We start from the raw sequence: 25,790 nt of genomic DNA, 5'->3' as shown, positions 1-25,790 counted from the left end.
AGTAAATTAACGAGAACCGAGGGATTCACTGGGGACCGATCCGGCGGGGATGGGCATTTGTGAGTGAGACGGCATGGGATAGGATGGGACGAGGGGGGGACACGAGAGATGCATGCATGGACAGAGTGCAGAGTGCAATCAAAGTCAGAGTAAGATGAAGAAGGTGAGAGGAGGTAGGGGCGGGGCGGGGTCGGGCGGAGTAGAGCCGACCTGGCCGGGATGGCCCGGGCTGGGAGGGGATGGGGGAGGCCTCCGGGCTGCGAGGCTCGGCCTGCAGGGAGCAGCAGTGAGCCAGGCCCGGGCGGCGCGGAGCCTGGAGCCCGAGCCCGAGCCCGAGCCCAAGCCCGAGCGGAGCGGGGCGGGGGAGGGAGGAGCTAGCACGGCCGCCGCCTCTGCCGGAGGAGCCGCGGGGCCGCCACACTTGCCCCCCTCCCCCTCTCTCACTCGCACTCACACCCGGGGACAGGAGGCGGGCGGCCCCGGCCCCACCGGTCCCCCATGGCCACCCCCGGGCCCCGGCGCTGAGCTACCCGCCACCCCTCCCCACGCACAGCCCAGCCCGCCACGCCGAGGTAAGGGGGAGGGGGAGGGGGTATTAATATGCAAATACATTGCGATTGATTATGCAAAGCCACCGGACGCTTGCTTGCTAAGGTCCTAGCCCGGGCTGGGGGCGTCCCGAGGGACCCGCTGCCTGCACAACCAGCCCCTGGGTGACACTGTCAGCGCTGGGGTGCTTGCAACTTATTAACTCCCGGGAGTAAATGGAGGACTCGGGCGGGCGGGGGAGGGGGACGGGACGGTTGCAGCGGGTTGGTCGCCAGGAGGGGGGCGGTGGTGTTGCAGGGGCAGATGGCGTCCGGGCCTCGCCCCCCACCCCCACCCCGCCGCCGCCGCCGCCCCACGGGTCCCCGGCCTCTCCTGGTCCCGTCTGCTACGCATTGTCGGAGCCGCGGCCCCGGCTGCCAGGCGGCCCCTGTTCCCCCGCCAGTCGCCGCCGCCGCGGTTTGTTTACGGTACGGGCGGCCTGTTTCTCCCCCCACCCTCCGCCCTCTCGACTGCCGGAGCCGAGCTGCTTTTGCAAAGCTTCCTCAGGCGGGGGTGGGGGCTGGGGGAGGTGGGGCGGGGGTGGGGGTTGCAGCTTACCCGGGTCTCGAGAAGCTCCCCAAACCCTTCACACTCCTCCCCAGTTCAGGGCTGCATGGCCCTCCAGTTGCAACACTCCCAATTGCAAAAACGCGGCTGGGGGGATGAAAAAAAAAGGAGTTGGTAAGAGAACTCCGGGGTCCCTGGGAAGCGCCCGGAGAGTTGCATGCTCTGGGCCACTTGGGGAAGTGTGAGAGAAACAGGGAGGGAGGTTAAGGGGTTTGCAACGTGTCTCTCGAGCCCCTGGAAGATGGAGTTTCCCCCTCTTCTGGATGGGAAAAAGGCCTAAGGGGTGGCGGGGTCAGAGTTTGAAGGGAGGGTAAGGTAGGAGGAGCAAGGCACGGTTGGTAGTACTCCGGGAGCCCTCTGACCTGGCAGAAGCTCTCTGACGTGAGGAGGAAGGGGATTGTTGTCCGGGAGGTGGAGGGTAGGGGGGAGAGGCTGTGAAAGCCAGACATACTGGGATAGGCACAGAAGACACAGGACGCAGGGAGTCAAGGACAGGAGGGTGATAGACACACCCACACTGGGCCAGGAAGACCGAACACTCGTGAGCAAGTGCACACGCTGAGATGGACACACCCACAGGGGGACCCAAGGACAGGGAAACAGACACGGGCACATACCCACACACAGACTCCTATACACAGACAGACATTACTATACATAGTCCCAGATGTAGTCACAACCAACAAACAAATACTGTATTTATGGAGGACCTAGTGTTTAGGCACCACTGTGCTGCTCTTCATTGAGAGAGATACCAAAATAGATTCTTGCCTTCAAGGAGTTTAATCAACCCATAAATATTTATTAATCGCCTACTATGTGCCACGCACTATGCTAATAGAAAGGGATACAAAGAGAGGCAAAAGACAGGCCCTCTCCTCAAGGAGTTTACATTCTAGTTGAGGAAAGAAAAATGACACAAAAAAAAATAAAAGCGATCTCAGACAAATGCACATTATACATACTCTCCTACTCCAAGGGTTCTTAACCTATGGACCATAATCTTGTTGGTTTTTTTAGATACCTATTTCAACATAAATTGTTTCTTTTTATAATCTTATGCATTTAAAAACAACATTCTGAGAAGAATTCATAAGTTTCACCAGACTGACAAAGGGGTCCATGACACCAAAAAGTTAAGAACGCCTCAGTATTTAGACTGAGGGCAAGGATAGTATGTATCTTGTCCGAGTTTATGTCCAACAGCATTTAGGCCAGTGTTTGCCACATAATAGCTGCTGTGTAAGTATTTGTTGATTGAATGACAGAGTAACCAATTTACTGTGTCACACATACAGGCATTCACGGACACAAACGCACACATTCTTTCTCTATCTCATGCATCTTCCTGTGTCTCCCTCCTCTAAGGGCATGGACTGTTTTAAAGATTGGAAAGAGAAATCTGTATGAGGGAGGGGAGGTAAGGGGTTTCTGAGGACTGAGACAATGGCCCCAGCCAATAACCCATGACAACTGGAGGCAGCAAGGTTGTCTTTAGGGGAACCAGGCTTAACTCTCTGCCTCCCACTTCTCCACCCTAAATCCAACTTGGGGAAGTCATTTGCCTGAATCTTTTCCTCCTTACCCCAAAGCCTTCCCCATAACCTCAACTAGGTGTCTTTCTACTATCCTTATTGTTCCCACCTTTTGCCCCTCTATTTGTGTGTGTGTTTGGCCCTTTATCTGTTTAGCTCTCTGTCTGGGCCCCTTCTCTTTGACTCTCTATCTCTATTTATTCCTGTCACTTTCTTTTGAGTGTCTCCCAGTCTCTGTATCTCTCTCAGCATTATAATCTTCCCTAGAGCTAGGGATTGGCTAGGACATCCTTCATATTTCTCTGGTTGCTAATAGTGAGCTTTTCCCTGCTGCCTCCCCAGGGGTCAGCAGGAGGTTGGGGTGGGGGTGGGGGGTGGAAGGGGCTCTGCTGGCTTCTCAGGACATCCTGGATTTCCTTACGAAGAGAAAAGCACAGCTGTGGCCACCAGGGTTTCGGGGATGGGGGTGGGGAAGGGTGCTTCATATGGTTCTGTTCAAGCAGGCCTCTGTACCTGGCTAAGCTAAGCCTAGACACAGGGCCTAAATAAGGGTAGCTCTAGGGAACTATCGGGGTTTCCTAATACCAATGGGGATTCCTATCTTTTTGGCTTCCCAGGGCTCCCTATCCAATTCTAAAGCTTAGTAGGTAAGAGTATTGGTGTTTCCTATGCCCCACCCATCCTAAAATCTATGGGAATTAACACTTTGGGGAAAGGGTTAGGAGTTAGGCCATTGACACTGGAGTATCACTCCCATTGGGGCCTATTCCAGGCTCTTAAAACTCCTTATTTTGTTGAGACTGACCCAGAACTTGCCTTGGGGGGCCAGATTAAGGGACTAGCCCTGATTTCTTTCTCTCCCTCCCTCTCCTGATTTTTCCCTCACCTCCAGCTTTGCCACTTACTCCCAAAGCCCAGCCTACTTTATGCCACCCATATACTTTGCCACCAACATATCTTTGAGAGTACCCTTCTATTTCGTGGATGTAGAGACATTTAAGGCCCAAGAGTAGTGTGTGAAAGAAATGGCTAACCCTGCCCTCAGAAGCTCTCAGAGGATTTTGTGAAGTGAAGGGGAAAAGGAAGGAAGAGAACCCTGGAGCCTGATTTGGCTAGCCCCTCCCCTTGTTCTTCCTCTCCTGTCCCTCTGGTGTCACTATGTGATGGCTAGGATAGACACCTGGGTAGCTATCTCCACTTGGTCTGGGCTTCCCTCATTCCATGGTTCACCTGGAGGAGGTAGCATAGGGTCATTCATCAAAATGATACTGATTCCACATTGCCCATCCTGTGTTTCTCCATAAAGTCCTGGTCAGGGATAGAACAAGCTGAGGAAAGGGACCATGAGCCTGGCTCTCATGGGGAGAGGGCTGTAGGAGCTGGGAAAAGTTGGATGAAGGAAAGGAGAGAGTGTGGTTGACGCAGCCTTCCCTCTGGAACATCCCGGAATGGAGGAAATATGGACAGGTCTGTTCTGCAGATTTCCTGTCTCTTTCTCCTAGCCCTGACTCAGAGACCCCTCCCCCACAGAGGTGGGGGCTTGGGGGTGGGGAAGGCAAACAAGTTTTGCAACCTGGAGACTTGTGGAGAAGAGTTTCTGGCTTGGGAATAGGGCCCCCTGGGTACCCTCTTCCCTCCATCCCCCTCACTCCCTAGAGAAAAGGGACTTCAGAATGGGGATCCCCCCTGCCCTGTTGTCAGTGGTTGGGCAGGTGGGCTGGGTTAATTATTGGCATCTCTGTCTGTGACTTTATTTGTCCGGTTCTGTTGTACTTGTGGGGTTGGGAGTTAGGTCAAGGGGCAAGTTCCCATTGCTACTCAACTTGACATCAAGAGCATAGTTGGGGAAGGGTGTGTTTGTGTTGAAGATTCATTTTTCTCTGCCAAAGCCAAGGAGATCTCCCTAAACCCAGGAATACTGTTGGAAGAGGTTGGGAAACAATGGTACCAAGTAGGTGAGGGGGAACTTATCAGGTGAAGCATGAAGGTTTGGGACTCAACCTGTCCATCTAGCTAGGTGACATCTCCCCGCCTTCTGTTGCCATAGTGATGGATGTACCACCTCCCTTCCCCCTACTCCTGCCCCTATTATCAAGCTGCCAGCTCCACTTACTCCAGGTAAGGCATGGGACAGTTAGAGGAACCAGGAAGGGCTGCCACCACCCGCCCAGTGGAAACAGAGAACTCTGGAAGGGATACTTCTTAGAGCTGCCAGTTTGTTTGGAGGTGGAGATTGGGGAAGCACTGCTAGAAACCCATGCCCTGGATAGTATTGGCCATTTGCAATGCTCATGGACCTGACTCTTTCAAATGTCTGCAGCCTTCCAATGCCAAGGCAGGAGGTGGAGAGCTGATCACTCCCTGGTGGGAAGACTGGACATGCCCAACATCGAGTGTGTGCTGCCTGCTACCTTCTTGACTGGGAGGGGCTTAGGTGCCAGGCAGCTCCAAGGGCAAAGGGGATAGATATGAAACCAATAATTCACCTGGCCAAAAAGCACAGGTGTTTTCCCAGATGTACTCCAGTGTTGCCCCTGAAGGCAAGTTGGGTGGAGAAGATGACTTTTTTGTGTGTGGGTGGGGGGGTTAGAAGACAGAGTCTACATAGAAGAAGTTGTTGCCTGAGGCATATTAGTCTTGGGGCTAGAGAGAAAGACTGAAAGCGTGCCCAGTAAGTGAAGGGTTAATACGTGCTCCATCAGCTGGCCTCACCTCCAAGAATGGAAGAGGGCAGTGGGATTAGGGCCAATCCCACTGCCCACCCTATTCTCAGTACTCCCCTATTGAAGGTGTTCTCAGTAGCTGTTTTTTACCTCAGGTTTTCTTTGGAAGAGAGAAAGTACTCATAAGGGAAAGGGAGTCGGAGAGGCACAGAGCTAGGTAATATTGTGCTCCGGATGTGCTAGGAGATTTTCTGATCTCAGGCTGGGTGCTGCAGTTTGGGGTGGGGTTGGGGGGTGGGCAGCACCATTCCTGCCTTCTCCTGCTAGTCTTTGGTTGGAAGCCCAAAAGCCTGAGCCTCTGGCAGCTGCCTGCTTTTATGTATGAGCGTGTGTGTACATGTGTGTGTTCTTGTAATTGTGCATATGTGTGAGCCCAGGGAAGAAGGGGGCTGGCATGGAAAGGCCGTACTGGAATAGGGGAGCCGTGTGCAGTGTTGTGTGGGCCTCACGCATGCGGGGTGGGTGTGCATGTCTGCACGTGTCTGTGTGTGTGCGCGAGCTCTTGGTGCTCAGCTGCACTCGCTCTGTCTCTGTCTCTCGCTCGGTATTTCTCTTTTTCTTATTTGTCTCTGATTCTGCTTGCCTCAGAGTATGTGGGCTTTGGGGCTCCACCCCACTGAGGAGTAGCAAAGGAAGATTGCCTTGTTCCCTTGTTCTCCCCTTCCCAGATTGAAGGTGCCATACCTCTTTGATCCCCCTCTCTTGTAGCCCAGGGCACTTTCGTGTGTTTGTGTTTGTGCTTGCCCTCCCCCAGGGTGAGAACTGGGAGGATGTGGTGGGGAACCCCCATGCCCAAGAGACTCCCTGCTTCCCCTGCTGTGCTGTCTGTGGTGAGAGCCCCTGCCTCTTGACATTCATACCTCCAGTTTTCAGCTGCCTGCAGTCGGGGCTCCAGTTACTCTGGCTCTTGGTTGAGCTCCTGGGGGAAAAGGGAGGGAGCGAAGAATGTGCTAGGTTGAGAAAGGGAACTCACCCATCTCTGGCTTCCCAACCACTTTAATCTTCCTCTTCCTTCCCAGAGGGGACTTGGAGGGTGGGGGGAGGGTTTGGGAGAATGCCTGCTGTCCAGGCTGGTGGGAAGGCAAGCCAGAAGGGGATGAGTCTAGGGCTAGCGAAGTGAGGGGTGGGGTGGGGGTAAGCAGGAGGAGCCATTGGAGGTTGGGGCATGGTTATGGGCACTGCTAATGAGTGGGGAATGACCCCCTGGGTACTGTCACCCACTTACTTCAGTGCCAGATATGAGACTGACTGGATTTGTCCCCAGGGTGGGGAGAAGGAGAGCCCAGCAGGTGGGTGAGGCTGGGCTCGGGAGGGGAGAAGGAGGCATAGTCCTTTGATGCTAGCTAGCACTGGGCATAGTGCCCAAGTCAGTGGCTGCTGTTTATGTCTCTATGTCTCTGTCCTGGGGTGGGGGGAGGAGAGGAATTTCCTGTTGTATTCCTTAGCAGAGGAGGGGGCTTCTTTGTTAAGAAATAAACCCATTTCTCTCCCTTCTCCTCCTCTTTTCTGACCTCTGGGTTCCACCTGGGCACACTCTGACTCTACCTCCTCCCTTGTGGTCTAACACACTACTTTATGGGAAAAGGGAGAGAAGCAGGGTATTAGCTGGGAAAAGGAAAGTGTTTTCTAGTGGGCCAAATGAGAGAATCCTGCCTACTGCTCCCTTGTCTTTGTCCCCCAGCTGTCCAAAGCTGTGCAGTAGTCTGCACTCTTTTTTTAAAAATATCACTCTTAGGAGGTGGTGGTTTTCTCTCTGTCTCCCTCTCCCCTGGCAGATTGAGAACCGGGGGGTTTGCTTAGAGTACTATCCTCACTGAATGAATGGTTGATGAGCTGTAAGTTAGCTCTGGGGAAGGAGGTGAGCCTGGGCTCCAACCCCAGGGAGAGGTCTGCCTTCTTGAGAAGCAAGGGCAGTGAGGGGGTTTTGCAGAATACTTAAGGCTCTCTGTGTCAGCCTGTGCCATCCTGTGGCTGAATGTGTGTGTCAGTGTTTGCCTCCGTGTGGATTTCTTCTTGTGGATCTGTTTTCTCACATGCTGGTGTTCGTGGATGTCTCAGTGAGCACGGACAGGTCCTTTTTTGTATGTGGACTCTGGTTTGCATGCATTTGTCTGTTTCTCTGCCTGTGCCTACATCCATGTGTATCTCCACTTGCCTCTTGCCATGGTTTAGGGGGATCAGCCCAGGGGGGGCCTCAAAGGGAATTCCCCTACCCCCACTCTAGCAGCAGACTGAGGGGGGAGGGGGAGGGAAGTGTGAATGCACCCACGACACTATTAATAACCCACATGCCAGGCCACCACGCACCAGCTGTCACCGTGGAAACCACTCCTCCTTCCTTCTCTCCCCTATCTTTGACGGGGTGGGACTTAGGACAGAATGCCCCTCACCCCCACTCTCTTTGTCTCCCTTTCTTTTCCCTCTCTTATTTCTGATTGCCTCTTCCTTTCTGTCACCTCCTTTTCTTTGTTTCTGCCCCTCTTTCCCATCTGTTTTCTCTCTTTTTATCTCTCTCTCTCCCCATCTCCCTCCCTCTCATATCCCTCCCTCTCTCCCCATATCCCTTACTCTTTCCCCTTCTCTCTTACCCTTTCTCCCTTTCTCCCTTTCTCCTTCTCCCCCATCTCCCTCCCTCTCCCTCTCCCTCTCTCCCTTCCTCTCCCACCATTTCCCCCATCTCCCTCCCTATCGCCCCAGCTCCCTCCCTCTTTCCCCATCTCCCTCCCTCTCTCCCCAGCTCTCTCACTCTTACCCAATCTCCCTATCTCCTTCTCCATCTCCCTCCCTCCCTCTCTCCCCCCCTCTCTCCCCATCTCCCTCCCTCTCTCCCTCTATCTTCATCTCTTCCCCCAGCTCCATCCCTCTCCCCCATCTCCCTCCCTCTTACTCCTTCTCCCCCACCTCCCTCCCTCTCTCCCCAGCTCCCTATCTCCTTCTCCCCCATCTCCTTCACTCTCTCTCCATCTCTCTTTTCCCATTTTCTTCCTTTCTTACCTATCTCCTTGTCTCTCCATCTTCCTCTCCCTTCCCTCCTTCTTCTCCCCCCCCATTTTCCCTGTCTTTCTTCTTCCCACTGCCCCTCCTTTCTTTCTGTGTGTTCCCCTCTGTGTCTCTGTCTCCGTATCTGGCAGGTTGGGGTGGGGGGCTGGGCTTTCTCTCCTGTGCAGTATGGACAAAGTTCAGGGGACTTTGTTGGGTGGGGCAGTGAGCCAAGAACAGACAGACACCAGAGAGGTAGGAGGTGGGTGTGTGGGTGTGTGGATGTGGTGGAGGAGTTGGGGTGAAAGTAGTTGAGCTTTAGATTCTGAGGAAGGGGGTAGAGATGAGGATATATACATTTTTTTCCTAGTTCTGGGAGCTCCCCAGTGGCATAGAGACTGCCTACCCCTAAGTTGCTTAAGTATTAGGATCAGACTGCAGGACAACATGGAAATGGGGGCCGGTTGGCAGTGGAAGGTTGGCACAATGCCTATGGATGCCGCATTGGCCTCATGTCTCCCCCCTCCCCCCATTACTAAAGCACTCAGACTTAATGAAATGCTTCCTTCTCCATGGGCACAGTGCCCACACTGCCACCCCCAACAGCTCTAAAAGGGGAGGGGTGAAGAGTGATGTCAACTGACAGGTGGGCCCTTGCTGTCTCTCAGTCTGTCATTCTAGTTGTTCTGGGTTGAGAGTGAAAAGCCCAAAGTGTTTTTCTTCTCCTTTCAGGAAGAAGCTTTGAGCATTAATCTCAGCATACTGGGGGAGGGGAAAGGGGGAGAGAGGAAAGGCCACCTCTCAGGCTGGGCACTGACTCTCCAGTTCCCCTTGGTCGGGGCACTATACTCCCCACACCGTACTGCCACATGCAGGCATACATGTGAACCTGTGCAGAGATCCAGGGGGGTTGGGAGTCCTGGGAATGGGATGAGAAGGACAGGAGTCTCTGTCTGGCTGTTTCCTGTCCTCTGCTTTACCATTCTTTTGCCTAAAAAACTTGGGTATGGCCTTGAAGAAGGGAAAATGTCCCTCCCTCCTAACTCCCCCTAATGACAACAACAACAAAAAACAAACCTAAAACACGGAAGGTAGAGACAGTGTCACATAGTGAATAGATGGCTAGAGTCTAGAAGACCTGGGTTCAAATCAGCTCCAAACTTAAGCTGGGTGACCACGGGTAAACTCCTTAACCTCTCTGATACCATTTCACCATCTTTAAAATGAGGATAACATCTACCTCACAGAGTTGTTGTGAGGGCTCAAATGCCAGAGTCCTCTATGCAAAGTGCTTTGCACAGTCTGAAGTACTATATAAATATTGGCTATCATAGTTATTATCAACTTCATGTTATTACCAACTTTATGCTGGGATGCAGGCATGGATACCCAACCTGTGGGCAATACACCTCTTTTCCCTGGCAAAGGAGGTTGAGATAGACAAGGCCTATGAATGACCAGGAGGAGCACATGTTCCTAACACCTTGGGCATCAGTCAGCTCTCTGTAGGTGTCCTTCCCCTCAGGGGCATAAGTGTCAGCCCGGACTATTACCTGTGTCCTTTTTAAGTCAGGGCCTCAGTGGGACTGCTGCATTAAGCGTGGCAGCTACTTTGACATCATGCCTAGGCCTGTGCTCCCTGAGAATGGGAAGGAGTTCCAGGAGCTGTGCCCATCCATTTGAAGTCTGGGTTAGGACCATAGGGATTTGGAGCAGGGTTGCCAAAGCTAGTAGATGCTGACACTACCACCCCTGGTCTCAATGAACAGCTCTACAAACTGTCCTCCTAGGCTCTAGGACCGTGGCCTGTTTCTGGGCCCACTGTCCCTCTCATGCCCACTCCTGTACAGGCCCTCCTCCTTTCCCTAGGGGTGCTCAGGCCTCCTGCTGGTGAGTGGATTTTTCCAGCTTCTGTAAACAAGTGGTGGCAGTGTGCCAGGCAGGCAGGAGACGGGCGGGGGCAGTGCCCACAGCCAGGGTGTGCCAAGCACCAAGGCATGGCCTGGAGGGAGACAGGGAGACACACAGAGACAGAGACACCAAAGAGACTGAGCACAGCATCAAGACAGAAAGAGGGCCAGAGAGATACAGATACCAAATACTCTCATTGTCCAGCTCCCTTCTACTCCACCATCCCACCCCACCCCCAGCCCAGAGAGCAGCCCCTTATCCACCCCCCCCCACCCCCGCCCTCGTGTTGCCCCCCCTCCAGGGAGTAGGAGCCCACAGTGCTCAACCTTCAACCCTCCCCTCTTTCCCCCCTCCCTCAACCCTCCCCCACCCCTAGGGCTGGCTGCACCATTATAAATTTATAACAGGAATTTCTCCAGCAGCCAAGAAAAACTTGACCTACTTTCCTGATGGCTCCCAGCCTGAGACTCCCCGCCTGGCCCCCCAGCCCCCTGTTGGGCCCCCCAGTCTCCTGCCAACCCTACCCCCCAAAGATATCTGTAGCAGAATGGGCAACCCCTCTCTTTCCATCCCCTTTCAACTCTGAATCTAGATCCAGGGACCCTGCTTCTTAGTTCTAGGCCTCTTGCCCCATGCCTAGACTCTTTTCCTTATCTTTCCCCCCAGTCTCTTATCAGCTTCCCAGGGGTGGGGCTTGGGGGCCCAAGGGCGAGGTCTGTGGTGCAGAAGCCGAATGACCTTCTGCCCTCTCTCCTCTCCACATATATAGCTATGAATTCATGTATCAGCACCCACAAGCACACCCCAGCCCACAATCTCTAGTCTTATACCTGTGCTAAGATATCAGGGTGACAGTGCTGAAAAGATGGATGGTCCAGGACAGCCTCATCCCTGTCCCCCTCCAGCCCCTCTGGGGAGCAGGAGCGTGACAGCCCCACTAGCTCGGGCACAGGTGTAGGTACAGGTAAGGTGGAGCTTAGCTACGGCAGCAGACTTTGTGGGATGAGGGGGCTTCTGAATCATTGAGGAAGAGCCATCACTTAGTAGGTTGGCAGAGGGGGGAATGGGGAACATACATATGGAGAACTGGCTACATTTCCTTATCTGTGAACACATTGTATCTCCTCTGTAGAAGGTAAGCTTCTTCAGGGTAGGGCCTATCTTACTTCAGCACTTGTAGTTAACAGTAATAATCATAAGAACTACATAAGATTTGCAAAGCTCTTTATACATTATCTCATTTAAGCCTCACCACAACTCTGTGGAGTAGGTGATTGTATTTTAGTAGGTTATATTATTGATTCCCATTTTACAGATGTGGAAACTGAGGCAGAAATAAGGGACTTACCCAGAATCATATTTAAGTATGTGCTATTTAAGTAAGCACTTAAGTCAAGATTCAAAGTCAGTCCCTCCTGACTCCATCTCTTGTGCTCCATCCTCTACATCAGTGGTGTCACTCAAATGGCTGTAAGGACCCCTTCAGGCAGCATATTGACATAGAAAACCACATATTATTAGCATCCTCTGTGTTCTATTGTATTTGCATTGATTTTTGTTAAACGTTTCCCAGTGACATTTTAATCTGGTTCAGACCCCACTGAGGAGTGATGGCAGCATGGGGCCGTGCCTGGAGTGTTTGATGCCTCTGCTCCACACACCTAGATGCCTCTGGCACCAGTGGCTCCTTTTCTGTTTGAGTCTGACACCACTGCTGTAAAAGATAGAGCGCCAGAGCTGGAGTCAGAAAGGTCTGAGTTTGAATTTTCTCTGAAGCACTTGCTTAAATATCCCATCTTTAAAATGGGAATAAATAAGATAATCTTCCTCATAGGACGGTGAGAGGGTCTCAGTTCCTTAACAGCGTACATGGCACAGTAGGATTGATGGGCAGAGAAGTCTTTCTTCTGTTCTCATCTTCTCCTTCTCCTCCTCCTCTCTCTCATCATCATCATCATCTGGCATTTATATCTTGCCAAGTGCTTAAAATGTTATCTCGTTTCACCCTCCTAACCACCCTGGGAGATAGGTGCTGTTATTTTCCCCATTTTACAGATGAGGAAACTGAGGCAAACAGGGTGAAGTGACTTGCCCAGGGTCACACAGCTAGTAAGTATCTGAGGCTAGATTTGAACTCAGGTCTTCCTGATGCCAAGTCCAGCACTCTACCTCCTCCACCTGGCTCTCCCTAGGAGTTCGGCTTGTTTTTGGTGGCATTAATAGAGAATGCCAAAATTGGCATTTGACATGTTGTCTCATCTCTCTTTGCTTATGCTACCTCCTATCCCTTATGAGCCTTGCTGAATGTTTAGGGAAATTGGGCTGAAGGTAGAGTAGTTATCCCACTTCTTATGGTATCAGACCTCCTCCACTCTGAGCCTGACTGGGGGGATGGGTGATGGAGGAGGGAGGAACATTTTAGATGCCTAGCTCTCCCCTTGTCTTCACAGCATCAGCTTTCCTTTGGCACCAGCCACCAGTTTCATAATGGGCTTCAGGTACCCTTACCGCTAGTCTGGAATAAACCCCCCCCCCCACCCCTATGGGTACCTGTCTCAATCCTTGCTCTCTCTTCTTTCCTCAGGGCCCTCAGGACAAGACTCTACAGCTGCTTCCCCCTCCCCCCAACTCAGGACTCTCCCCAAGAGCCAGCTTATACCCCCAGCCCTTCCACCACATTACTCCCTGGCTATCCCCCCTGCCACCCACCCCCTGTGGGGCATGGGGCATGGCATGGCAGGCCAAACGCTGAGGCCAGGCACCATGGGCACTGTACCCTAGAGCCCGGGTGGTGGGGGGGAGGCTCGTGGCTCTGCCCACAGGAGGTTGCTGTGCCTACTTCAGTCTGTTGGAGTGCTGGGGGAGGGGGGCAATCCTGGATGGAATTGCAGTGAATGGAACAGAAGCCAAGCAAACTGGATTGTGGGTCTGACCCAGAGGAGAACAGGTAATGAGCATGATAGGCCTGTAGCCCCAACCCCCAGGGCATCATCTCGATGAATCAATGATGGAAGATTTAAGCTTATTCATTTTTTCTTTAGTTCATAGGTTTAGAGATAGATCGAGTGGTTGAGTCTCATCCCTCTCGTTTTACAAATGAAAAAAAAAAAAAACAAGGCTCAGAAAAGTTGTGACTTGTCTACAGTCCCAAGTGTAGAGTGATAGAGTTGAGACTTGAACCCAGGTCCTCTGATTTTAGATGCAGAACTTTTTCCACATGCCATGTTTCTCTGAGGATAACTATGGCAGCAATGTGTCTGGCTGACCACTATTCCCCAGACGGCCCCTTGTTTTTTCTTGAAGGAGATATGGTTACCTCCAGATTCCCTAGTAGAGCAGGTAGTAAGGTTCTGGCAGGAGGTGATGGTATGCAGCAGAGAGGTTGGGGGAGGGGAGGTTGGTGAGCAGGTGGACATATAATGTTTCCACAGTACATGTGCCCATGGACAGATGGTTACTCTGCACATACATGTTTAGAACATGTTAGGTCCCTGTGAGCTCTTCTTTGTTCATATAAGGGCAAGGGAAAAAGGAATCTCTTGGGGTTTCCCCAGGCAGTAGGAGTATATACCAGCCCCTAAGGTTTTGTGTATGCCTATGGGGAGGTAGCCATTTGAGCACCTGTATGTGGAGGAGGGAATGCTGTTTTTGCTGTGTGTGAGAAGAATTTAGGGGAGAGGGAGAGGGTGTCATTGCCCACCCTGATTGTCTCCATGTGGCACAGCGCCCTGTCCCAATTGGCATGGGGCCTAGAGTGCTGGGTACAGCCTGTGCTCGTGGCTGGGGAGGGGGGAGAGGGTGCTCTGGGGAGCGGTGTGGCTGTTGCCAAGGAGACGGGAGCTCCGCCAAGAGGCTTGAAGCCCAGCCTGGCTCAGCAAACTGGTGAGGGGGGATAGGGCCACAACAGGGTCCCAAGGGAAGAGGAAGAGGTAGGTGAAGCCTGAGAACTCTGGCCTGGATAGGAGTGGGTTTCCTGGGAGTACATAGAAGCTTCCTATCCATAACTCCCTCTGGATGTTTCTTATATACACTGTGTCCTGATGACACCTGGCTATGGGTGCCTGAGGATTGCCATCCCTGGTTCTTCCAGGGCTGAATCACGGATGTGCTAAATGCTTTGTGAAGCATCTCTGTGTCCCCTGATTAGTCTGGGAATGGTGGGGACTTACTGGACCCAATCCATGCTAGAGCACGTCCCACCCTCTCAGCTTCCTCTTTACCCATACTGCTTTAGGGTGTCCGCTGCTGTCACTGCCCCTACACCACCACCACCACCACCACCACCACCACCACCAGGATCACCACCACATCTTTTCGCCACCTTGTGGCCATTCCTGGGATTGTCTGTACCCAGATATTCCAAGTCAGGGATTTTCAGGGAAATGAGTGAGGCTTGCCCTCACCTAAAAACACCCGGCCCAGAAGAAAGCCTCACCCTCCAGCCGTTTAGGAACCAGACACTGAGACGTTGAGTAATCCCAGTGAGGCATACATGAAGCATATATGTATTTGGGGTTACCACTGTATAAAGAGGGACAGGGAATAAGCAATCCAGCACTGGGGGGGTGGGGGGAGTAGGGAAGTTATACAACATTGGTATGCATATAGAGGGTTATATAAAGTGTGTGTGTTGGGGATTATGCAATATGTGTGCATATACTAAGGGTTATATAATACATGTATCTCTTGAGGCTGTGGAACATGCATGTTTGTTCTAAAAGTTGCTTGGTATGTTTTTGCATGTCAACATGCATATGCCCTGGAAATTATGCATCATACATGTGCATGTGTTAAGCTTGTGCAGTCTGCCAGTATGTTCATCTTGAGAATTGTATAACCCATGGGCATATACTAGTTATGTGAATGTGCTATTACTAGGAATTCTATAGAACATGCAGGTTCCAGGGCTTGTCACCCAGATGTGTATATATGTACTGGGACTCTGGAACTTGCCCGTGCCCTTATCTACCAGCTCTAAACTTCTCAGATAGCAGGACCCTTCCCAGCCCTGTCAGGTGACCTTGGAAGTTGGTAGGGCTTAACACAAGATGGGAGGTAGTTGGAAGTGGGAGGTGGAGCCAGATGTCTCCCTCCAGTAAGGTTTCCACCAGGGACCAACCAGTAGAAAGTTCATATGGCTTCCCCTATCCCTCAACCAGGTCACTGGATGGCAAGCGGAAAAGAAAGACCAGCCAATGTTCCCTGAAAACCAGCATGTCAGGTGAGATGGACTGTCTATATTCCTCCTCACCCCTTTTGTCTCCCCTAAGCTATTCCAGGCTAATTCTGGTGACTGGGCAGCTGTCAACTCTTGTGCCCTGAGAGAAGGGTTATAGGTCTTTACTGAACTCCTAAAGGAAGTTAGAGTGTCTAGGGGTCATATTCTTGACCTTTGAGCTTTGAGTCTAGGAGGACAACTGTTTGCCTTTTAACATACATCCCACTTGGTCCTGGATTGGATAGATTATGAGACTGACTCAGCATCATCTTTCTGATGTTATCTTGACATTATGTATGCCATAGCATGTCCTCACCCCATACAACCCATTCCTCTGTGAATTGTATCAAAGGAATAGCCCAAACTGGGGTGGGAAATGGGCTCAGGCTGGCAATGAAGTGCTGAGATATGGAGAGGAAGAGTAGCCTTGGCCTTGAGACTCTACCTGCCACCCAAAGCTATGTCTCCTTGCCTCCCTTCCTACAGGGTACATCCCTAGTTACCTGGACAAAGATGAGCAATGTGTCGTGTGTGGAGACAAAGCCACAGGTTATCATTACCGATGCATCACTTGTGAAGGCTGCAAGGTACAGACCCCGACACTGCTCCCTCCTCCAGCTGGCCTCTTTTCACACTGCCCCCCAGCCCCTCCTACTAGTTTCTGTTATCTTCTCCCATCTTTGCTAGGCGCCCATTCTAAGACCCCTTATCCCCTCCTTCTTCTCCATTATCCCCAACTCCTTTCACCACATCCAGGCCCATCTCACCCCTGGTTGCTGACCTTTCAAAACTGTCCAATTGTGTCCTCCTAGGGAGACAGTGTGTGAGCTATAAAAACCCACCGAATTCTCTATGACCCCACCCCTGTAGGCTGTGGCGAGGTGTCTTCTCTCATCTATCTCTTCCTTTCAGGCTTTTTGGTTCAAATGTCTTGTGGGTTGGAGGGGCAGGAATCTAGAAGCTGGTCCTTTATCTGCACCCATCTCCTAGGGCTTCTTCCGGCGCACGATCCAGAAAAACCTTCATCCCACTTACTCCTGCAAATATGACGGCTGTTGCATCATTGACAAAATCACCCGAAACCAGTGCCAGCTATGTCGCTTTAAGAAATGCATCTCCGTGGGCATGGCCATGGACCGTAAGAGAGCATGGAGTTGGGGAAGCAGGGTTTGGGCAGAGATAAGAGAACCAGGGTCGAAGGACTTGCCTTCCAGCATCTCAGTCCCCTGCCCATCCTTACCAGGACTGCTCGTCCAGTTGCTCAACAAGCACGTTTTATTATTAAATGTCTTCATTCATATAGGCTAGGGCCTAGTGCCGTGGAGGTAAAAATTCACATCGCAGAGCACTTTCCTCACAGCAGCCCTATGGAAGCTCAGAGGCCACTTATGTTCCTTATTTTCTAGATGGAGATACTGAGGCCCTGAGAGGTTTAGTGAATTGTTCCTGGTCCCCCAGCTATTAAGTGTCTGGAGTAGGATTTGAACCTGGGTCTCATGACTCCGAGCCCAGCACTTTCTGCCAAACTGACTCTCAAAATAGATAGGACACAGATCCTGCTCTCAAGGGGGGGCTTATGATCTGATGGAGAGCAGGACTGGGCTACTGAGTGAGATGAGCCTGTGATCTTGCTGGGACACTCAAGTCCTGGGGGAGCAAACTCCCTTAGCAAACGGAGGGTGTCACCTCCTCTGCAGCTCACAGTCTTCATAGAGTTTCTTAGGGCACTGTGAGGTTGCCCTGTGCAGTCATACGGCCAGTGTGTGTCAGAGGTAAGACCGCAACTCAGGCTTTACTCACTCCGAAAAGTCAGCTTGATAACCACTATGCCCTGCTGTCTTACTGCAGATGGTAACTCACATTTACAGGATGCTTTAAGTTTTACAAAGGACTTCATTTATGCCCTTTGAGCCTCACAAGAACCTTGTGAGGTAGATGCTGATTATCTCCATTTTTCAGATGAGAAAACTGAGGCTGAGTGACTTGTGCAAGATAAATTCAACAGAGTCTTACAAGTCAAGTGCTGGGGGGAATTGGAAGCTTTCACCTTTGTTCGCTTTCCAATATCTCTTTTCTTCACTCAAATGGGGCATTCGATGAAGTGACTCCCTCAGAAACAGGTGGACAGTTTCTAGGGACATACTTTTTTTTTTTGAGGGGGAAGGCAGAGCAATCAGGGTTAAGTGACTTGCCCAAGGTCACATACCTAGTTGTGTCAAATGTCTGAGGCCAAATTTGAACTCAGGTCCTCCTGACTCTAGGGTTGATGGTCTATATGCTGTGCCACCTAGCTGCCCCTCTGATGATGTTTCTTTTTTGTAGGGGGAAAGGCAGGGCAATTGGGGTTAAGTGACTTGCCCAAGGTCACATACCTAGTGTGTCAAGCGTCTGAGTCCAGATTTGAACTCAGGTTCTCCTGACTCCAGAGTCGGTGCTCTATTCACTGTGCCACCTAGCTGCCCCTAGGGACACTTTTAAGCCCCTGTTACCACCTCCCCTCCCTTAAAAAAAATGTTCCTGCTAGGCACAGGACCTGTTGCCTCTTCTGCCTTTCAAAGTGTAAAGGCCAGGGACGATAGAGCCTTAGGGAAAAACAGGATAAGGAGGGAAAAGATTCAAACTCCCAGCTTGGTCCTGTTCTCCCTCTCTAAAGCTGCATCCACTGGTTACCAGGGAGGATATCCCATTCCTGACTGGGGAGTGAGAGAGGCTTCCGGTAAATGGCCACTATGGCTGTTGAGCTCTTTTTTGCATTGGTTGAAAGAATGAAATATATAGGGTCTTTGTCTCCAAGCCACCCAAGAGTTAAGGGATGGCCTAACCAAAAAACAAAACAAAACCCCAAAACCAACAACAACTGGTCAGGGCTCAAGGCCCAGAAACTTTCCTAAAGACCTTTGTCACTTTAAGCAAAGCTTTCTAGGTCTCAATTTTCCATTCTGTAATATGGGGAAAGTTATCACAGAATCTAGAGATAACATAGTCCTCAGCAACCATCTATTCCAATCCATACTGGGAAGAAATCCACACTACTGTATCATATAGTATGTGGGAGGATAACATGAGAGACTGGTCACGAAACAGAATTAATGGCTTGTCTGTGGTGGTGTACGGTTTATAAAGCACCTTACCAATAACAGCCCTGTGGGGTTAGTATCATGTGGATTTATTATCCCCATTTTATAGATAAAGAAACTGAGGCCCAGAGAAGTTACATGACTTGCCCCATGTTCATACAACATGATTTAGCAAACAATGATTAAGAGCCCACCAGGTGTAAGATAAAGAGGCAGCATGATGAGATAGATAAAAAGCTAGCTTCAGTCAGGAAGTCCTGGGTTCAAGTTCTGCCTTTGACACATTGGCTAGTTCTATGACCCTGGGCTAGTTGTGTAACCTCACGGTGCTCCAAGCAGCTGTACTTATAAAGACCCTCGAGGTTTATAGGTTGGCACAGCAGGTGCCAATCTTCCTGAGGAGAGAGTGGAATAGCTGGCATTTCTATAGTGTTTTAAGACTAGCAAAGCTCTTTACGTACATTATCCTATCTGATCCCCACTACAATTTTGTGAAGTGGGTGTGTTATCCCCATTTACAGATGAGGAAACAGAGGCTGAGAGAGGGTAAGTGACTTGCCTACAACCAGGAAGTGTCTGAGGCAGGACTTGAAATCACGTCTTCCTGACTCCAAGTCTAACACTGCAACATCCATTGTGCCACCCAGCCTTGAATTTCCTCACCACTAGTTCCCTGGTCTGGTCTGAAAAACTGTGCAAGATGCTGTGCCAAGCACTGAAATATAAAAATGACAGCAGTCCCAGCTCTCAAGGGATTTATATTCTACTGGTTATGGAGGGAGCAGAGATATAGTATATACATAAATAAATACAAAGTAATTTCAAAAGGGAGTGAGGAGTAACAACCACAGTGGGGGAGGGAAGGTGGTCAAGAAAGGCTTTGTGAAGGAGTTGGCACTTGAGTTGGGTTCTGAACGAAGCCAGGGAATTCCAAGAGGCAGAGGCAAGTAGGGAAGGCAATCAGGGCATCTGTCCCCAGCTAACAAGTGTTTGCACCAAGACTCAAACTGGGGTCACCTGACTCTGTTCTGGGACTGGAGGTGGGTGTGCAGGACAGATGGGAGGGATTGTCACTGTCCTTCTACAGTGGTCCTGGATGACTCGAAGAGGGTGGCAAAGCGCAAGCTGATCGAGGAGAACCGGGAGCGGAGGCGCAAGGAAGAGATGATTCGATCACTGCAGCAGCGGCCAGAGCCCAGCCCTGAGGAGTGGGATCTTATCCATCTGGTAACAGAGGCCCACCGAAGCACCAATGCCCAAGGAAGCCATTGGAAGCAAAAACGGAAATTCTTGGTAAGGGGGAGGGAGAAGTGAACCAGGGACAGAAAAGGATGGATAGAGAATAGATGGGTGCTGAGTGGCCATTAAGAGGAGAAACACTGGCATTCTCCAGAAAGTCCTCCCTGATTAATACTGGGCCATCACAAGGAGTAGGAAATTGGGCAGATAGGAGGGTATGGACTGTGATCAGGCTGAAAAACTTCCTGAGGACAGGGCTTGAGGCTCCCTCTGGACTTAGACCAGAAGTTCCCTTGCTGTAAGGACTGAGTCTTCCCCATCAGACTGGCCTGAAAATAGGGATGGTAGGTTTTTCTCTCATTGACTGGGAGTTCCATGAGGACTGTAGTCTGTCTTTTTCTGTATCCTCCCCACCACAGGACAGGTGGGGATAGGCTGAATGAAGTCCCAAGTGAATGGGCATCTGGGGGAAGAGACACACAATATCAGAACAGGAAGCTGGCATCAGGCTGCCAGATTTCTGTGCTCTGCCTTTGGTACTCCCTGGAAGAAGGGGAAAGGTGGCTACCTGAGTGCCAGCCTCCTCCTTCCTGAGCTGCCCTGGAGCTCCCCCTGGTGGGCAGTGTCGTATAGTGAGGGGTTAAATGGGGTCCCTGGCCCTACCTGACCCCTGACCCTTCCTCTAGCCAGAGGACATTGGCCAGTCACCCATGGCCTCAATGCCAGATGGGGACAAGGTGGACCTGGAGGCCTTCAGTGAGTTTACCAAGATCATCACCCCGGCCATCACCCGTGTGGTGGACTTTGCCAAAAAACTGCCCATGTTCTCCGAGGTGGGTATCGGGAGGGAGAAGGGTGTGGGACTTGGGGAGGCAGTTTGGGACAGGAGGGAAACCTGGGACTATTCTCAAAATCACCCCATCTGACAATGTTTATCTGAGAAGCCCCAAAACCACCCCATTTCATCCATTCATCGCCAACCACTGAGAACATGAGGTTTTTCATAAGAGAATTGCCACTGGTTTCTTCCCTTTCTTTCCCTCATTCATTCATTGTTGTGCCAACTGATATCTGGAGAAAGAGACAGTGTTGGTTACCCTAACACCCCTCCCCCTGTTCCCCACCCCCACCTCAACAGCCTGTCCTAGTGTTTTCTACCATGTGTATGCCAGAAATTTCTTCCATAGTCTAACCAAATAATAACTGATAATTATGATTATGTATACCTTTTAGGTTTCCAGAGTGCTTTACATACATTATCTCATTTAATCCTGATAACCCAATGCGATAGGTATGGCAGGTATTATGAGTTCTATTTTATAGATAAAAAATTCTTAAACTTGGAGTGATTAAGTAGTGAGTGTTGGAAGGCAAGACTCTCCTGATACCAAGTTCAGCACCATCTCCATTACCCCAGGGGTTTTCAATCTTTCTGTGGGTCATGGACACCCTTTGGCAACCTGATGAAGCCTATGGACAGAGGTCTCAGACTGTTCATGTATGCATAAAATAAAATGATACGATTACAAAGGAACCTGATTCTTTTGAAATATAGTAATCAAAATCTTTTTAAAAAGCGATTTTTGGACTCCTAGATTAAGACCCCCTGCATTACCTTCATGCTACCTTTCTCCTATCTGCTGTTGTAGCAACAACTTCAGCTTTAAGGGGACCCTTGGTGGGGAGGGGGGAGGTGGAGGAAATCTAAGGACCACAGAAGTAAGGACTGACCTTCCTGCCTCTTCACCCCATTTCCTTCAGCTGCCTTGTGAAGACCAGATCATTTTGCTTAAGGGCTGCTGCATGGAGATCATGTCTCTGCGGGCTGCCGTACGCTATGACCCCGAGAGTGAGACCTTAACGCTGAGCGGGGAGATGGCAGTCAAACGGGAGCAGCTGAAGAATGGTGGCCTGGGGGTGGTCTCCGATGCCATCTTCGACCTGGGCAAGTCACTCTCTGCCTTCAACCTGGACGACACAGAAGTTGCTCTGCTTCAGGCTGTGCTGCTCATGTCTTCAGGTACCAGTTGTGAGAGAGAAGACCCTTGGGAAGATGCTTTGGGCTCGCTGGTCTCTTTCCACTCTTCCTGATGTATCTGTCTCCTTCAATCTCTCTATCTCTCTTCTAGCTCCCTGTCCCTCAAGCTCTCTCCTAAGTGGTCTTCACTCTCTTTCTCATTTCCTCATTTTCTGCCTCTTCTCCTCAGTGTCTTCCCCACCTTTCTCTGTCTCTCAGCCTCTTCGTCTCCCTTAGTTTTCCCCTATCCCTCGTCCCTGTCTCCCTACTGTTCCTCAGTCTTTTCGCCAACTCTCAGTCCCCTAGTCTTTCCCACAACTTTCTCTGTTCCTCAGTCTCTCTCTCAGGCCTCTCAGTCCCTCAGTCTCCCATTGGTCCCTCAGTTTCTCCTCCCCAGTTCTCTGTCCCTCAGTTTCTTTCCCAGTCCTCAGTCTCTTAGCTCCATTCCTGTTCTGTGTCTGTCAGAGTCCTTCTTCTGTCTTCCCAGTTTTCTTTCCCTAGCCCTTCCCCTCGGGGGTCCTTTGCTGGCATCTCCCTCCCTTTGGGATCCTCTGGCCTTTCCCCAATTGTCATTCTTTGCCTTCCTTCTCTCCAATACAGACCGCTCGGGCCTGCTGTGTGTGGACAAGATCGAGAAGTGCCAGGAGGCTTACCTGCTGGCTTTTGAACACTACATCAACTACCGCAAACACAACATTCCCCACTTCTGGCCCAAGCTGCTGATGAAGGTGACTGACCTCCGGATGATCGGGGCCTGCCATGCCAGCCGGTTCCTACACATGAAAGTCGAATGCCCCACCGAACTCTTTCCCCCACTCTTCCTCGAGGTCTTCGAGGATCAGGAAGTCTAAACCCCCAGTGCTGGGGGATGAGAAGAGGTGGGGCCTGTGGAGCTGCAGGGGGTGCAGCAGGAGAAGGGGCAGGGCTAAGGGATACCACCCTACATCCCTCTTCTGTCTTTCCTTCTATATATTTTTGCCTCCCACACACAGCCTAGCCAAGATCCCTCCTCAGAGACCTCCTTCCTGCCCTGGGATCAGGCAAAACAAACAAACAAACAAAGAAAAACCAACTCGAGAAAGTGAAAAAGGACGATGCCAGTGGGAAGGGGAGTCCTCTGGCAATTTTTAGGAGCCCCACCCCCCAGGGCAGGGGGAAACTGGGGAGAAGAGATGGGACAAGGAGCCATCTGAACTGTAGGGGAAGGAAGGGGGGTTGTGGGGGGAGCTGCCCTCAACCCCTCCCCCCACCAAAAAAGCCTCCCCCTCTTCCTCTTATTCCTTAACCCAGGTCCTTGACTAGGGCCCCTCTTTTCATGCTCAGATACCTGGGTTGCACAGAGAAGCCTCAGCATTGGCTCCTCCCTGGGAGGTTAAAAGTTATAGTCACTCTAACTGCACTTTGGAAGCGAGAGGGTAAAAGAAAGAAAAGTGGAGAAAAAAATAGAGAAAGAGAGAAAAAGACAAAAAAAAGAGACAGAGAGATGATGATATTAAATTATTAACTGAGGCCGGCTGGGGAGAGGACCTGGGGTGGGGGAGATAGGACAAGACTTACCCATCCCAATGCACTTTGACAGCTGCCCCCCCCCAAAAAAGTGAGACCCACCATAACAACCACCTCCTGGGTGGGGCTGCCAATCAGAATTAAAGCCACAGAGTCCTGGCCACCTTCATTTCCCTCCCCTCCCCACTTGCCTTGCCCCCTTGGCGCACACACTTTTGCACCCTCTGCTCGCCACTTGTGCCCGCTAATTCTGAGCTCCATCTACCTCTCACACTGGATGCCAGCCAGTACTCCCTATATGGCTCCCTGTTAAAATGCCCACCATCCCAGAGACTTTCCTCCCCTAAACGGTGCCCACCACCTTCCTGCCCCAGGCAGGCACCAGGCCACTTTGGCATCCACACTAGGAAAGACTATGTTTCCAGCTCTCCACCCTCCTCCCCGTATCCTGCAGAGTTAGCTACAATCAAGAGGCTGCATTGGAGGGTATTTTTGAGTCTGGGTGTCTCCCCAATTCTCTACTCCTAGGCCACTCTTCTCCAAGATTGCAGTCCCCTCCCCACACAAGATGCACTAACCCCATCCCTTCTTTTTCCTTTCCTCCATTCCTGGCAGTACCCTGATGTCTCAGAAGGCACCATGATGGTGATAGTACGGAGGGGCTAGGGAAATGGCACTTAATTTTTGTTTTGGGGAGGACATGGGGGTTTTTAAGGGGATGTTCATTTTTTGTCTCTGAAACTCTTCAGCCCTGTCTGCCACCCTCCTCCTCCCCCAACCAGGGATTCCCTGCTCCTTTAAACTAATTCAGGAAGTCCAGCTTGAGCTGCGCTCCTACCCTCACCCCAGGAAAGTGAAAACCAGGGAAGGGGACTGTCTTTCTGGCCAGGGTTCACTGCTTTGATTGTTTGATTTGAGTGTGCAGCCTACCTCCCCCTGCCCCCAACCAGGGACTGTAGGAACTAGCCCCCCAGAAAGGGAATGAGCAGGTTAAGAGGAATATGGGGTCACATATATGGGCAAGGATGGAGACACTTGCCCCAAGAAGCCATGGGTGATGGGATAAGAGTGTCGGGGGGTGAGGGGGTTGTGGATTTCCTCCTCTTTGCACTACTTGGGCAAAAATGTCTTAAGCAGTAGAGGATTTGCCACCTCTCCCCTTGGCCTAACCCCCTGCACTGACACCCCACACCACCCCTCCTCAACCTTCAAACCCTGGCCCTGCTCCACTGAGCAAAGTATGGCCTTCTGCCCATCCAAGGAAATCTCCTGGCCTGAGACTGAGAGATGCCATCCTCACTACCACCCCCTCCCATTGCCCAACACACCCCTCATACACATAGCCCAGATCTGAGGGGTAGGGGGTTAGGAGAGACTAAGTTGTGTATGTGCGTGCGCACACAAGCATGTGCACATGCGTGTTTGTCCGTGTCTGTCCTTCACATTTACCTGGCACACTTTCTGTGTCACTTTGTCTCTTTATCCTGGGGCACTGATTCTGACTCCAGGTCACTAGGATGAGTCTCCTTCCTCGGAGTTTCCACCCCTGCCCCCCAAACGGGGCCAGCAATGTACTTGCTTGGTCTACCGTCTACTTTTTTTCAGCCATGGACACAGCAGGGAAGGCTTGGGGCTAAGTGGGATTGGCCCCTCTATAGGCATTTGGGAATTACTTCCAGCACACCACCCACCCACCCCCAACCACACCAGATGAGCTATGACCTACCCCCATGTTACCCTGCATTGTCTTGGTATCAGGGGTGGGGGATGGACAGCAGCCTGGGGTAAGGTCTGTCCAAGTATGTGTATGGATGATGCATGTTGTGTGTGTGTGTGTGTGTGTGTGTGTGTGTGTTTGGATGAATGTTCCAAGTTCACGTGTATACTTAATTTGGGGAAGGTCTGGAGGGGCTGTGGAAACAGGGAGTCTTAGAGCACCTGCTCTAGATTCATAAATTCCCCTAGCCCTACTGTGGGAAGTAGTGGATTAGGAGTCCCAACCTTGGAGATCATTGGTGCTAATAAAGGAGGGAGGGGTAGACAGACATGACTTGAGGGTGCTTAGCAAACCCCCTCCAGTATTGGGCTAGGGCACTTCAGTGGTGGGGGTGGGGCCTAGTGTTGCAGTATTGGCTGCAGGAGGGGTGCCCAGGATAGGATGAGGGGGGCCCTAGAGCCATGACCACTACACTGCCCCCTTCCCACTCCCTACTCCCACCCTGCCTCCTTCCCCATCTCAGTATTCCCCCACCCATCATTCTTAACACACATACCTCATCCAGTTCCCCACCTTGCTCTGTCCCAGATGGGGGGAGTGGGGAGAGAGGAGGCCCCTGTCCCTGCCCTCATCCCCTGGTGGCCGGCCTACAGGGTAGAGAGGGGGTGGGGGGCAAAGACACCGTCCACAAGGGGGACTAGGGGAACCCCTAC

General features: G+C 51.4%; 1 protein-coding gene across 2 annotated transcripts; it reads left to right on the top strand.

Moving 5' to 3' along the window:
* The first annotated feature begins 340 nt into the window (after positions 1-340).
* THRA (thyroid hormone receptor alpha) lies at positions 341-25,729 on the top strand. 2 transcript variants are annotated; one of them, XM_036754136.1, is made up of 9 exons: positions 341-572; positions 12,888-13,250; positions 15,463-15,524; positions 16,008-16,108; positions 16,512-16,659; positions 19,686-19,891; positions 20,524-20,670; positions 21,599-21,857; positions 22,455-25,729. In XM_036754136.1, the coding sequence occupies exons 2-9, from the start codon at positions 13,198-13,200 to the stop codon at positions 22,703-22,705; spliced, it is 1,227 nt and encodes a 408-aa protein (XP_036610031.1). In that variant the 5' UTR covers positions 341-572; positions 12,888-13,197; the 3' UTR covers positions 22,706-25,729. The 2 variants fall into 2 exon arrangements, with proteins under 2 accessions (XP_036610031.1, XP_036610032.1); XM_036754137.1 differs by lacking the exon at positions 341-572 and adding an exon at positions 980-1,016.
* Positions 25,730-25,790: the final 61 nt, after the last annotated feature.

This window comes from Trichosurus vulpecula, chromosome 4 (genome assembly GCF_011100635.1).
Source record: "Trichosurus vulpecula isolate mTriVul1 chromosome 4, mTriVul1.pri, whole genome shotgun sequence".
NCBI lineage: Eukaryota > Metazoa > Chordata > Mammalia > Diprotodontia > Phalangeridae > Trichosurus > Trichosurus vulpecula.
The sequence above is the reverse complement of the archived record's forward strand: the minus strand, read 5'-3'. Positions and strand labels throughout refer to the sequence as shown.

Coding starts and splice junctions, on each gene's coding strand:
- THRA (XM_036754136.1), top strand. CDS start 13,198: ATGGAACAGAAGCCAAGCAAACTGGATTGTGGGTCTGACCCAGAGGAG. Junction 13,251..15,462: donor TCTGACCCAGAGGAGAACAG/GTAATGAGCATG, acceptor TCCCTCAACCAG/GTCACTGGATGGCAAGCGGA. Junction 15,525..16,007: donor CCTGAAAACCAGCATGTCAG/GTGAGATGGACT, acceptor CCCTTCCTACAG/GGTACATCCCTAGTTACCTG.